The sequence below is a fragment of the Nymphalis io genome, chromosome 7 (assembly GCF_905147045.1).
Source record: "Nymphalis io chromosome 7, ilAglIoxx1.1, whole genome shotgun sequence".
Taxonomy (NCBI): domain Eukaryota; kingdom Metazoa; phylum Arthropoda; class Insecta; order Lepidoptera; family Nymphalidae; genus Nymphalis; species Nymphalis io.
Window position 1 is genome coordinate 7,611,588 of NC_065894.1, and position 15,461 is coordinate 7,627,048.

Sequence of the window (15,461 nt, forward strand, 5' to 3'; positions counted from 1 at the left end):
AATTAGATTTTATCGAATAAATTAATAAGCAAGAGCCAAATTAATATTCAATAGATCTTAATTGCAAATAGTTCGTCGTGTAACTTAGGTAATGAAACATAAAAATAGTGATGAAAATTTCTCGTAGGACTTTCAAGATCTAAAGAAGATTTGATAAAAATTCATAACTACAGAAGTAATACCTTTGTTGCGGTTGTCGATGTGCGGCTGCTAGCTGTCTATTGAGTGCTCGCTTCCGAAGTAATCTGGCTTGTAGCTCTGAAACCCGTCGATCTATGCTGCGCATCTCTTCCTGTCGTGCACCAAGCGCTGCTCGTTGCGCTGATAGCCGACCATTTTGCTGCTCATTAAGTTTGTTCCGGTACTAAAATTATACAAAAAAATATTTCGTCCATCAAACAATAAAATCAAATATTCCACAGTATTTCAAAATAAAACCTTAATATTAATTTTATTGTCAACATCTGACAGTTAATAATAAAATCGTACGATTGACAATAATCTATTTTGGGAATATATGACTAGCCTATTTGATATTCGCTTTGAATTTTATAACAGAAATAAGTCACAAAGTTTTTTAATAAACCCTTACAAAGGAATTTTGGAGCGAAATATGTTTAAAAATTGTTTCTAATAAAAGTTACAAAATGCGAAGTGAATAGATAGTAGATTGCAAAGAAGTTTACAATTTGCATATATTTTTCTTTTTTTTTACGAATACTTTTTTATAATATTATAATTATATTATTTTTTATAATAAAAGTAAAAGAACAATGACCACTCTCCTAACTTGCTTGGAGTAGTAAAATATAAACGATTGTAACTTCATGAGACAATATGTCGATGTGTATGTTTTGTCTTTAAACATATATATTTAATTGTTTTTGAGTTTATATGTCATATAATTAATCTTGTGGCATTATGAATTAAGAGTATAATCGCTTTAAATTAATTCCGCTTTAAGCATTTTATAACAATTTTAAGGAAATTGTTATAAAATGATTGTGCTAATGCGTCCAGGCATAAAAACATTAAACTATCAAATGATAGAAAGATACGCGAAAAGCACGCACAACACGCCAGTAGACACTAGAAAGATTAACTTACTAAAAGGTTAGAAGAGGAGATTAATCCGTGACCTCGGTATCTGCAACCTCATAAACTAGCCACTAGGCCAACGAGGCAGATTTATTTATTTATTTGATAACTAGCTTGTGCTCGTGGTGTTGATATTTTGATAAATATGTTCAATGTACAGACACACGGTTTCTACCACTTCATTATAGATATAAATAAAACCTGTTATCCATTTTAAATAAATAAATAGACAACAACAAATCACGCACATTACTTGTCTATTTACTTTACTAGACACATTTGACACATATATTCACAACAATATTGTATTTTACTCATATGATATTGTATTATACTCATAATGATTACGTAATAACAATAAAAACATTACGATCGTTTTCTCATATTAAACATGGGTTGGACGATATCATTTGTTCCAATTGATATTTTGTTTGTAAACGCGGAACATTTGGTTCTAATTGAAACAACTTTTCCACTGTATACTACTCGTATGTCGATTCTGTGTTACAAATGGTTTTTAATATTTCGGAATATTCGTAATAGTTATTTTCACAATATTACACAACATATATTGTTGTACAACATTAATTAAGACATTTATTCAAAAAAAATCACTGTCAAGTGAATGTCCCACTGCTAGGCATGTTTATTTTTTCCTTTTAAAGATAAAGTTTAAACCTAATTCTAATTCTATATAACTTTATGTATTCTCTGCGACGCTACTCTAGCGGGAGTTGATAAAATGTGATTGGTACGTATTTTTATGTATTCGAATTTAACACTACATGATATACGTGGATCCGCAGGTTACCATATCAAGTTGTTTTTTTCATCGCCAAACACGTATTCAACACATATTTTATTTACACGAAAACTCATTGCTACTAGATCGGACTATACACACGCAAATTTCAGTTAAAATCTAAGTATTATTTGGGCCATCTCAGCAAAACTATGGTAAACATGAATTATTACACAATCATCATACTGGTGATAGGTAAAAACGCTTATACGTATTCAGAAACATTTTAATACAACAAACAAATTTTCCATAAATAAATATGACTGAGATTTCTATGAACAGCCTGAATAAATAATTCTGAACAACCAAGTCTGTTTGAAAACAGATTATAAAAAATGAGCTTTCTATCGCTATTTTCGGGAGGATATTGCGAGCGAATATAGCGTTTGACTTCCATTCACAAATTGATCTAGCATAAAGCGATGCCAATGTAGATGTGACTTTATCGACATCTATTATCTGCGATATGATTTCAATTTATTCAAGAGGTTGAAAATATGTGATGATTGATAATAAATAGTTATTCATTCGGAAAAAAGGGTTTTCATTCTAACTAAGTCTTCAGATCAGTCCCGAATTAAAGGGGATATTAACACAGACTAATTAAAATATTTAAGCCAGCCGTAGCAGAAAAGGGAGTAATATTTACTAATGCAAATACACAAGTGTCAATAAAAACAAATGAGAAGAACAAAATTGCAAATAACTGAAATCCGGAAATAAATACACAATAAAATAAAACTAGTACAATTTAATCGGAAACCCATTATTATACCGCCAATTTATGTGACCACCAATACATTCTGGGATTGAATCAATTCCATCTGAATGGTTTTTTCCATGTCAACGAATTTTCTACTCAAAGTAGAGACCAATTCCATTTTTTTCATCGGTTAAGAAATACTTGTCATAAATTGAAAAACTTGTTCAATATAAATTTACGATCCGTTTTTCAAAATGAAAGTATACAAAGAAATTGAGTACACGGCCGTTATTTTGTTTTTTAAATTTTAACCTAGTGGGTAGAAGCAACCCTTTCATATATTTTGTTAGGCGTTACTAAAACGGTTATCGTAAAGGGCTTTCGTTTACATGGGGTCAGCCATAAAACTGTATCCCTCTACTAAGCAAATTTTATATAAATCACGTCATGAAAACAGATATTCATCTATACCTTGCATCACAATATTGCGATGTACAAAAAACAGTTGCGACATTAAAATAATTCGGAAGCGAAATAAATCTCTGGATTACGGCCATGAAACTAATTTGTCACAAAAAGGTTATCGGCTTAAACTCATTAACGGATAGAGTTTCATATTTAATTGAATAATAACAATTAATCCAAATGTGGAATATGGATTGATTTTGAAACAATGTTTTACGTACAATAACTATTCAAAAACAAAATAATAAAATTTTATCTATTGACATCTCTTTATAGTGTGTAGCTTTACAATAGAACAATAATAGCACAAGAGAAAATATTTAATGCAAAATTTGTAAAAAAGCATCTAACAAAATATACATATGTATGTATTTTGAACCTGAATTCCAAACTTGAGCGAAGAGTATCTCTACAATTTTATAGGTCATATAATTGTAATCAATAAATATAATAATAAAAACACTGAATATTTTTTTAGTTAAATAGTTTCTTCTTATGTTACCAACAGTAGACGACAAACTTGTGATGAAAATTAGCTGCTTTTAGCATTGAGAAATTATCAATGTTCTCAGAATGATATATGATCAGAAATTGAGTACAATAGTTATTAGATATATGATTATTCATTTTCAAAAACTTTCAATTTTTTTTTTTAATAAAACCAGGCAAAGGCAACTATCGAGTTATTATCTGCAGCGTTTGAAGGCGTCGCATCGGTAATCATATATTATTATTATAAATCCAAATTATAATCACAAAATTACACTAGGTATTTTGACAGGCGTTCTGAACGGTACTGTTCATGCACTTCTCAAACTAACAATTCCTTCATATAAAATACGAAAATATTTTTTATTGTTTGATGTAAAGTTTAAGTAACAATGAAAATATCTAGGTTAATTCTTGCCTGATCTGATTTTAAGAGATTATACTATTGTTTTTTTTTTAAATCGGCAAGTTAATGCATACGTATTAAATGATACAGATTTTTTTCTCTACGTACTAATACTATTTATTACACCTGAATATTATCGACATAATCTTCAATAAGGTTCAGCCAATTGTGCATATTGTTTCGAATAAATGACGGTGCGTTAATATAATGCAATTACAAACGATCATGACAGCATAGCCTACAGTAAGCTGTTTCACAGTCTAGCTATTGTGTTCCCAATCATATTAAATAGTAGTATATAACTACTGTGACTCGTTGCTCTAGTGGCTAGATGTAAAGCCGCACACCCGGAGGTCCTGGATTCAATTTCCAGGTTGGGCAAATAAAAAAGGTATTGGGTTTTTCTGTTAGAAAATTCTCAGTAGCAGCACGGAGTCTGGAAGTTGGAAGTGTGTACACTCCCGTGCCTCGGAAAGCCCTCTTCAAACTTTAAACTCTTTCCGGTCGTGTCGGATTGCCGTCCCACCGAATTATGAGAGTTAGGGAATAAAGAGTGCTTCTGTGTTAGCGCACACATTTCTGCACTATAATATTTCCTGCGCAGTTGGCTAATCTCTCTTGAAATCGGCCGCCGTTGCCGAAATCGGTCTGGAAAACATTATTATTATATACTACTATAATATAATATAAACCTGGAAAGATAATATGTTTGAAGGCGCTAATAAAAAGCTATCAGTCCGATTTTGAGAAATATTTTTGGGTTACATAGTATATACTATTGAGTAAGTTTGTAGCTATAACATTTACGTTCGACTTTTACGAGAAAAGCAGCAAATATAAATATCCATAAATCTAACACGTGTATGAAATACCTATAAAATACAATTTAGAACGGATGAACCTGCTGGTATAGCTAGACGCAAAATAATTTTGATTCAATACTTTTTATTTTCTAACGGAGCGATCAAGTAATCGGATAATCCAGAATCGATACGCCAGTAAGCTGGCATTCTGGTAGCATTTAGTGTGTGTGAATGAAATGAAATTTCATGAGTTGGAGTCGGAATTAGGTTTTCATAGGGCTTCACATGATAAAACGGTTATTTGGGATATAAAAACACATGCACATCGAAAATCATTAGATATTGATAAGGGGCAAAGGTTTAAAATACAATATTCGAAAGTATAATATAAAAGACAATAAGGTTTATAGTGTTTATACTTGCAAAATCCTTGTATAAGAAATTACCATTTAATATTATTATTAGGAAATTGATGTATGGGAAAAAATAAAAAAAATTAACACATTGAAATTTTAATGAGAATCTCGTATAATAGAAATAATAATTAAAAAAATAGCGACAGTCAATTACCGTCCCGAATAAAAAATATACTCACATATTATTCTTTTAAATAAGAATTTGAAATTCACGCTTGTTATGTCAATAGACTAAATTTAAAGCGGATGAAACTGCGAAGCGCAGTTATTACTGTATACTAACACATCCGAAACGTTGAAAACGTAAAAGTTTTAGGTATATTGGCTTAGTAGTTTTTTCAGTAAGGTGTTATAAAAAAACGCCTCCTCGTTTATTAGTTTTAATACTTCAATGTATGAACGATGAATTAATACTTCGATGAATGAATGAGGTTTACAATCATATTAGTTGTGACCATATTGAATTCTCATTTCTGATTACATCGCTTGCAAAATCTATATGTATTAATGAGGCTTTGGAAACTACGTAATAGCAATTATGTTTGAGCTGACGTTAAATAATTATAATAATAATTAATTTAAAGCTGAATAGTACAGTGTGAATTAGGTTTTGATTGCTTTTGTTATTAATTTTAATTAAAACAAAAATAATTTTATTTTGGTTATGGAATTACTAACGTAATTAGTGTACTTATATTTGTGGGAGTTCATTTACAAGTATAAATAATTTAAATCTAAATAAATACTTATATTGATACGAACAAAAACTTAAGCGTTGTTATATAAGAAAAATAAAAGCAAACTGTATCATTATTTATATTAGATCTTGAAACAAGCGATTGTTATCCTAGAATACATTATTTTATAAATGGAGAACATGTAACGTTTTGATGTAAAATACGACGCAACCCGGTTATATATCTCATAAAAACGGGTAAATGAAATAATTTCAGAGATTGACAATATAATAACATCTTATTCAAACTTACATAAAGATATTTTTAACAACAATTAACACCAAAATTAAACGGTACAGTCTAAGTAAGTAATTAATTAATATTTGGGCCAATAAATACCTCTTATTTAAGGAAAAGATTTGTAGGTTATTCCGTCACGCTGCTTCAATGCGGGTTGGTGGATTAGTGTCTGATTTTTATCTAACATACATGTTTCCTCTCGATGTTCGACAAATAAAGCTCATGAAAACTCATTGGCCCTATTGTTCTATCCCATCGGCCATCTCGCGTCTTAAATGTTATAAATATATAATGTTCCTTTTAAAAATTCCAAAAGAGTCACGTTTAAACGTACTTATAAAGCAATTTTTCTGAGAGTAAATCTAAAATAGAGTCGGGACATTTTTTATCGAAGCCTGTCAATATGGGAATTCTTTCGACAAATTTCATCTCGAAGGTATTCCTTTAGATTGGTACCGTAAATTTAGACAACGGCGAAATTAGATGGCTATGTTGCAAGTCAGGATATTGACTTGTTATATATATATACGTATTATGTATTCTATACAAATATTATATTGAGTCATAAATCTACATTCTTGTAAAGTATTAATAAATATCATATCAGTTTCTACAAAATAGTTGTATTATATCAAAATATTTTTTGAACATAACTTTTAGTTTGTTATATACTTTATACAGTTTAAAACTACAATTTAGATATGTTGTATATCTATTAGGAATCACATTAGTGATAAGAAAACATTATTATATATATAGGCCTCTGCATCTTTGACAGATGATTTAAGCGGCATCGCGAAGGCACTTGCGTTCATGACTGAATAGACCAATGCGAGAGAGGATCCTCCGGCCGCACTTCCGACAAGTGTATGCGCCCCCAGATGGGCGGGGGTTTGAAGCCCGCTCATGACGCCTAGTGCGTTTTTCTTTTAGTAGTTTAAACCAGTCATTGTCATGCTTTGATTGACATTCGTGAATAAGGCGTCGCAACTTGGCACGGTCCTCTGCCAGTTCCTCCCATCGATTGCTAGGGATGTTAAACGTAACCATATCACGCTTAGCGCAATCTTTGTAACGGAGCATAGGCCGCCCAACAGACCTCTTTGCATCCACAACCTCTCCCAGTAGTATTTGCCTTGGAAGACGGGTCTGCTCCATTCGATGCACGTGTCCCAGCCACCGTAACCGTTTTTTTTTGAGAATGGCCATGATGCTAGGCAGCTGTGCCTCGCCTAGAACAGACTCGTTTGTCACGCGATCCTGCCATGTGATGCCCAGAATGCTCCGAAGACAGCGCAAGTGAAATGTGTTTAGTCGGCGTTCTTGTTTTGCGTACGTTGTCCACGTTTCTGCTCCATACAAGAGTGTGCTTAGGATACATGATTGGTAAACAAGCATTTTCGTTTTTACCGTAAGGTGTCTGTTATCCCAAGCCCTTGAACAGAGCCTCCCGAACGTAGAGGCTGCTTTGCCGATGCGGAAGTCGATCTCTGCATCAAGCGAGAGATTGCTCGACAAATGCGACCCAAGGTAGCTAAATTTGTTAACCACCTGTAAAGGTGCGCCGTTAAGCAAGATGACTGGTTGCTCTAAACATCCTTGCGCTAAAATAACGGTCTTCTTGCAGTTTATGGACATTGAAAAGAGGTCGCACGCTCTGGCAAATTTGTCCATTAGACTCTGGAGTTGAGCTTGGTCATGAGCAACGAAGGCAGCGTCGTCAGCGAAGAGGAGACTATCTACAAATAGGTCCTCCCTGTAGCGTTTGGACTTGAGCATTGAGATGTTGTACAGCCTACCATCGGTTCGCGTGTGTAAGTGGACGCCTTGCTGTTCATCTACAAAAGCAACCTTCAGAAGCACTGAGAAGAATATTCCGAACAAGGTGGGGGCCAGTGCACAAACTTGACGAACACCACGGCGTACGTCGAATGGCGTGGATGCGTTGCCATTGTGCAGGACGGTAACTTCCATACCTTCGTGGAACGATTGCACTATCCTTAGGAGTTTTGGGGGGCATCCAATTCTGACAAGAACCGAGTACAACCCCTCTCTGCTCACGGAGTCAAAAGCCTTATTTAGGTCTACAAATGCAATGACTAGGGGGGTATGTTGCTCCCTACACTTTTCTTGTAGCTGTCTGAGTGAAAATATCATGTCGACAGTTGACCGTTGGGATCTAAAACCACATTGTGCCTCAGGGTATACGCGGTCGGCGAGCCTTTGTAGTTTGCCTAAAATGGCCCTGGCAAAGGCTTTACCGACGATGCTAAGAAGAGATATTCCGCGGTAACAGTTGCAGTCGCCACGATCGCCTTTGCCTTTATAAAGAGTGACGATGTTAGCATCTCGCATATCCTGAGGGACGTAGTTTTCTTCCCAGCACTTAGCCAGGTGGTTATGAAGGATGGGCAAGAGGCACTCAAGCTTGACGACTTCGGTGACAACATCGTCTTTTCCGGGGCTCTTTCCGCATTTGAGCTTCTTGACGGTCAGATAAAGTTCCTCTACTGTGGGTGCAACGTCTCGTGCCAAGTTGCCAGATTCGGGACAAGCTCCATTGCTTCTGGCTGAATATCCACTGGGCACGAGTAGAGCCCCTTGTAGTATTCTACCCATCTTGCCATCTGACGGGTGCTGTCTGTTATAACAGAACCGTCGGTTTCCTTGAGAGGTGCCGTCTTTTTTGGAGTAGGTCCAAGAGCTCTTTTGATGCCCGCATACACCCCGCCAATATCCCCCGCGTTTGCGCACGCTTGGATGCTTTGGCAGAGCTCTGTCCAATACGCATTTACAAAGAAGCGCGTGCTACGCTGGAGTGAGGCTTTTGCCTTCGTGAGATCTTTACGCGTCGCATCGCAAGGGTTAAGGCGAAAATTTAAAGCGGCTTGGCGTTTCGAGTCAATCAAGGGAAGTAAGTGCTTCTCGTTTTCTTGAAACCAGTCGTAAGATTTTGCCTTTTGATAGCCAAAAATCTTGCCTGCAGTGTCAGTGAGAAGAGACTTGACTTTTTCCCATTCGACTCGCGCTGATGCCGTACTATCCCAAGTTGCAACTTCTTCGCGGACGAGTTCCCCAAATGACTCCACTACTTCCATGTCACGAGTCTTGAAAAGATTTATCTTTTTTCGACCGAGTGGCTTGGAAGAATGGACTCTTCTAGGGACAAGTCGGACTTTAGTAGCGACGAGGCTGTGATCGGTGTCGCAATCGGCACTGTGAAACGCCCGCGTGTGGAGCGTTTCCCGTTGATCCCTCCTTCTTGTAAGAGCAAGGTCTAATTGGTGCCAGTGTTTAGATCGAGGGTGCATCCACGAGACTTTCTGCATCATTTTGCCTTTAAAAAAGGTGTTGGTAACACACAGCTGGTGCCTTGAGCAAAACTCCAACAGTCGTTGTCCGTTGTCGTTAAGCTTGCCTATGCCGTGTGCACCGAGGCATTCAGGCCAGGCTGATGTACCCTGACCGACGCGGGCATTAAAGTCACCCAAAATATGCAGTCTGTCAGTTGGATTCACCCTGCGCACTGTCTCATCGAACTGGCCGTAGAATTGATCCTTGGTCTCAGGTTTTGAACTAAGCGTCGGTGCGTAAGCGGAAATTAGCGTGACAAAGCCGCTTTTTGTGTTTAGACGCAAGACCATAATCCGCTCGGAAACGCCTACAGGTGTCTCTATGGCGTTGATGAGATGGTTTCGAACCGCGAAACCTACACCATGCTCTCGTGTTTCCAAGGAACTCTTGCCCTTCCAGTAAAAAGTGTAGTTAGCTTCACGCAAAGACCCTTCGTCTTCAGTTCTGGTCTCTTGTAAGGCTACGATATCGATATTGAGCCTTTTAAGCTCCACGTCGATACTGTAAGTTTTGCGCAGTTTTTGGGCGCAATCGGAGCTTCCGTAGGTGTTCGGGAAGCCTGTCCTCATCGTTCGGACATTCCATGTCGCAAAGCGCATGTAAGCAGCGTTGTTGTGGGTTTTGAGATTTTTGTTTCTTTGAGCAGGTGGTTAATGTCACAGCGTCAACGTCTAGCTGTAAGGCTTGTGTTCCGTTCACCCAGGCGGAACAAGTTAACGCTGAGTCGGATCAGTATCTTATTGATCGGGGGCTGCCCGACTTAAAGCAGGCGGTAACTGATCAATGGATCTACGATGGATCCTCCTACTGTCAAGAGTGGCCCCTGGCGTCCGCACTTACGCCTATTCGTGCTGACTTATAACCGGTGACTGCCACTCTCCGTGTTGTTTTCCACCTGCAAGACAGGTGAGCGAAGTGTCCTCTCCGTGGATGCCGCTACGCCTGGGCCAGGCGACTTTATGGCAACACGGGCTTGCCCAGTACCCATGCCACCCTCTCCTCCTCCCCAGCAGGATCCGCAGGAATGACGAGTCAATACGTGCGGTGCTGGTTTGGCCGCAGGTGACTGGCTTACGCCTAAACGGAGGCACCGCTCCGGGTTTAATATTAGTTTTCCTTCTTCTTTGGCGTGACGCTAGGATAATTTTGGGAAACAACGTATCAAGGAGAGGGGTGAGGATACTGTGATCACGGAAGATACAGGAATGTGACACTAGTAGCTAGAGCAGTCCGGGGTCGTACCCGTAGTGATTCCAACCAGCTATCGGACAGATAACTGGTAGATCCACCCTCTGGACTAATTATTATATAGGTTTTCTGTATTAAAAATAAAATTCCAGTTCATTATTTATTTCGGACTAGAAATTCTAGAGATATTGTGAGAATATATTATATTGTTATGAAATTTTTTAAAGAAGAAACAGGAAATAGAGGCGCAGAGATCGTTTGATTCAATACTGATTCTATTATAATATTGGTTTATATATAAGTATATCCGTTACTATATAGTGTGTATTCCACCAACCCGTACTTGTAGGTGTAGGTAGAAGGTCCAAACCTACTACCTAGGCTCCAAACCTTCTCAAAAAAGAGGGAGGAGGCCCAGCAGTGGGACATTCACAGGCTGTTACGGTTACGGTTATTATATATCATTAACCACTTTAAAAGGCAAATAAACCTTATCTCCTTTTACCTTTTACTGCACTGAATGTAGCGGTTGTGTTGGCAGCATATGTACAAGGCGTAGACTGAAAAGCAGCCTAGCTGAGACTACGACCTTTTCACCAAATTATGATATTGTTAACTCTTTTATGGTTATGTACCTTAATTTTTTTGTCTTTGTTTTTTTTGGTGAATAAAGTTATTTATTATTATTATTATAAACAACAGATTTATTTGACATGATATCATTGGTCGGAGGAATCTTGAATAACTCATGTATGGTATTCATTATTATAGATTTTTCGAATGTCTACGATTTGAATTGAAAATAAAATTAAAGTAGATATTCGTAGTTAAGTGGAATAATGTATTATGAATAAAAATGTATTAATCAAGAAATGCATGACATAGCTTAGGTTTGTTTATCTCTACTTCTTCGATTGGAATAGTAGTTTTGTTAGTAATAATATAGTAGTTTTATTTATACTTTCGTATAAATAAAATATTATTTATTAGATTCTCAGATAATGAAATTCAAACAATATTAGTATAATTCCATTATGAAGTAATCGCATCAAGTGAGTGCTTATTAAGTCAGCAATAAAAAAGTTTATTAACTAACGCTTATAATTTAGTAATTAGATGAAAGTTTTATTCGTAAAATACTTTTTTAATTTATCTTAAGTATAATATAAATCAAAGTCAAAATTACTTAAGTATCCTAAGCTCGAAAATGTAAACTACGTTTTTAGATGTACGTACTTAATTTAATCTGTGTAATGTTTTAAGGAAATTATACAAGAGGTATTGTTTGCAAAAATCATTGTCTTTTTTTCTAAAATCTTTATTTATAAGTATATACGAATATTTTTTTCTTTATTTATCTTCTTATATTGTTCAATTGAGACGAATATTTGTACATTTGTTGCTGACACTTTTGAAGATTTCTGGTATCATCATATATTATTGAAATGCAAGCCGGTCATTAGTTCTTTATGAATATTAGAAAAAGATTTGCAAGAGATAAGTAAACTTCAAATAATAATAATTTTATAAATGTTGTCATTGTAGTTGTTGTTTTTTTATTTAAAAGAGTCGGAGAATTATGAAATGCAATTTTTTTTATTTATGTTATAGAACGGGCAAATGGGCCATCTGATGGTAAAGTGGTCGCCACCGCCCATAGACATTGGCTATGTAAGAAATAATAACCATTCCTCATACCGCCAATGTGCTCTTGTGCCTGTTGTTATACTGGCTCACACATCCTTAAAACCAGAACGCAACAATACTAAGTATTGCTGTTTAGCAGCAGAATATCTGATGAGTGCGTGGTACCCACCCGGACCGGAATGCACAAAGCTCTGCCACCGGTAAAACGTTAATGGTATTACGGCGTCATTGGTGGCAGATATTTGTTAAAGCGATTTTTTTTTTAATTTAACTCTTAATGTTCTTAAGCATACTTATACTATTATTATAAATGTAAAATTAACTCTGTCTGACTGGCTAAACCACTGAACCGATTTTGATTAAAATTGGTATGGAGCAAGATCAATCCCGAAGAAAGTCATAGGCTACTTTTATACATCTAACATCTGCCCTGGTCAACACATAAGCGAAGGGCGAAAACCAGAAGTATATAACTTTTCATTATGTTTACTTTGATACTTATTATAAAATATCTCCTAATAATCCCTAGTTGAAAAGTTGTTGTTTTTTTATAGAATTTGAACTTGTTTTTTTATGGAAGGCGGACGAGCATATGGGCCTTTTAAGTGGTCACCGACGCCCTTAGACATTAGCATTGTAAGAAATGTCAACCATCGCTTACATAGCTAAAGCGCCACCAACCTTGAGAACTAAGATTTTATGTCCCTTGTGCCTGTAATTAATGTTTAATGTAAAATACTCCTCTCAGTTTATATATCTTGTATTATCATTAAAACCAAAATCACGTAACATACACGTAACCAAATTAAGTAGAGATTCTACGTTTTTTTACCGGTTTTTAGTAAATTACATAATAAGTATATTTAAAACGCATAAGAATAGATTATTTTAAAATAAAAACAACCGACGATCCATATAGCATAAATATTTAAATTATTATTATTTATAAATGTTCATTTACATCATAAAATGATTGTAAATGTTTACTATAATAAAGAATTTTACTTACGAGATCAAATAGACAAAATGTAATGACAAGAACTGAAATCCACACACTGTATATATAAATAAACTACGTTTAACTATTTAAAATTATTTAAGTAATAAATAAACACATCACTTCAAACACTTTGTTTATTCGCCCACGTCAAAAGTCTAAGGTCAGTTAGAGTACGATGAAGCAACACGCGCGACGCTGAAGCTATAACTAAATTGTCAAATTAGAATCTGAATCAAACAGACCAAACATTGCACTGGATACACAAGCGAAACAAGTTCTGAGATCAATCTAAAGATCCATCGAGGAAAGAGATTCGAAATCTCACAAATGGTTTAACTTCGCCTTATTAACTTTGATATAGTGAACTAATTAAGTTACGATACATGAAATTAGTTATGAAGTTCATTGAACAACTCATTCGAGCTTCGAAACTTAAACGTGAATAGATATTTAGATAATAAATAAAATTTTCTAAGAATCTACCAAGAATGTTGACGATGTGTCAATATTATTTATGTCCAGCACCGGTATGTCCATTGTTTGTTGCATTGGCTTTTTTCCAATAAAACGTATAAATCGATTGATTCATAATTTTAAAATATTATTAATTTTGTTCCATAACATTTAAATATAGATTTATTTTTTCGCGATTATCTTCGAATAAATCTTTGGATTTAATATCGTTCAAATTAGATTTTCAAATAGAGATCTATTCTATAATGCTCTGCTAACTAGCGTGAGAATCGCAGACGTGATACGTTTAAAAGGTGCCAATAATGTCATGCCAACACTTAGATAATTTTTTGCCTCTGATAAATTATAAAAATAAAATTATATAAAATGCATCTATTTACATTGCTATATGCACAAAATAAAGCTATAGCTTATCGATAAAACGGAATGATGAGTTTCATTCTATTGGATAAATTGTATATACAACAAAATGATGTTTTGAAACTTGACAAATCACTAAATCTGAGTGGCGTAGATTCAATACTATCAAGAATGTGTGATCACGACCTAATGCCCGCAACCTATTTGGCGACTAACCCAGTGCGAATTGATAGCGATTACAGATATACATAGCTAGTTTTTTAATGTCTAAAGTGTTTTATTAGTAATATATTTTAAAATCTATGGTAATGTATATCCATATACTGCCCATATTTGCCTTATTTTGAAGAGACTACAAGATGATTTTAATATAGAAATATGATATTAAGTTTATTTTTTTTTATTTAAAAATAAAACGAATTAAAAGTATATGTGATATTTTATAACAGCCCCTATTATCAAGAGTGAATGCCCGCAACCTAGTTGGCGTCGTTCTCAATGCAAGAGTTGCTGACAGTTATGCGTTCTCTACAGTCATGTTCATTCCCTTTTTATATAACTACTCACATTTCTCAATAGCTCTAGGTTAATATTATCAAATCAAACGAAATAAAATTCGCAGGTTCAATCCTGATTATGATATTATGTATTAATATATAAAGAAAATCATATTAACGTAGTTTTATAACATTGAAAAATTTATGTAAATATATTTTAGATTGTGTTGACATTGCTGGTTTTATGATATTTTAATTATCAACACGTTAATCATATATAATTAAGATGGATTTGTCTACTATTAATTGACGTGTTTTTACTAAAATTGCATTAAATATTCTAGAATATCTGCTAAGTAAATACGTCATGAAAGAGATTAATAATGCAGTGGTACGCAATATTATAATTATAATCATTAGACAATTGTAAATATATCACATTTTACTTTATTAATATTATAATATCATGAAAGATTATTTCCATCATATAAATAGCGCCAATTGTTAGTAATAATTTAACCTCTAAACTATAATTGAGATAAAAATAATAATAAACATAATTATGAGGTAATTTAATATGTATATATTAATCGCGGCTTCACCAGCGTGTTAGGGAGAGAGGTGCGGGTCAAAAAAGGTCAAAAAAGTAGCTATATGTCAGTCCTTGGTATTCAAGCTAGCTTCATACTAAATTTTATTAAAATCGGTTCAGTGGTTTAGCCTTGAAAGCGTCACGAAAGGCAAAGTCACTTTCGCATTTATAATATTTGTAAAGATTTAAT

General features: G+C 34.7%; 1 protein-coding gene across 9 annotated transcripts in view; it reads right to left on the reverse strand.

Annotated features, from left to right (window-relative positions):
- LOC126769338 (apoptosis-stimulating of p53 protein 1) overlaps positions 1-15,461 on the reverse strand; it is a 256,568-nt gene that overhangs the window by 5,258 nt on the left and 235,849 nt on the right. For all 9 annotated transcript variants that reach the window (XM_050488027.1, XM_050488024.1, XM_050488025.1 and 6 more), the window contains one exon: positions 183-364. In XM_050488027.1, the coding sequence (XP_050343984.1) occupies positions 183-364 (182 nt within the window). The remainder of the gene's footprint in view (positions 1-182; positions 365-15,461) is intronic.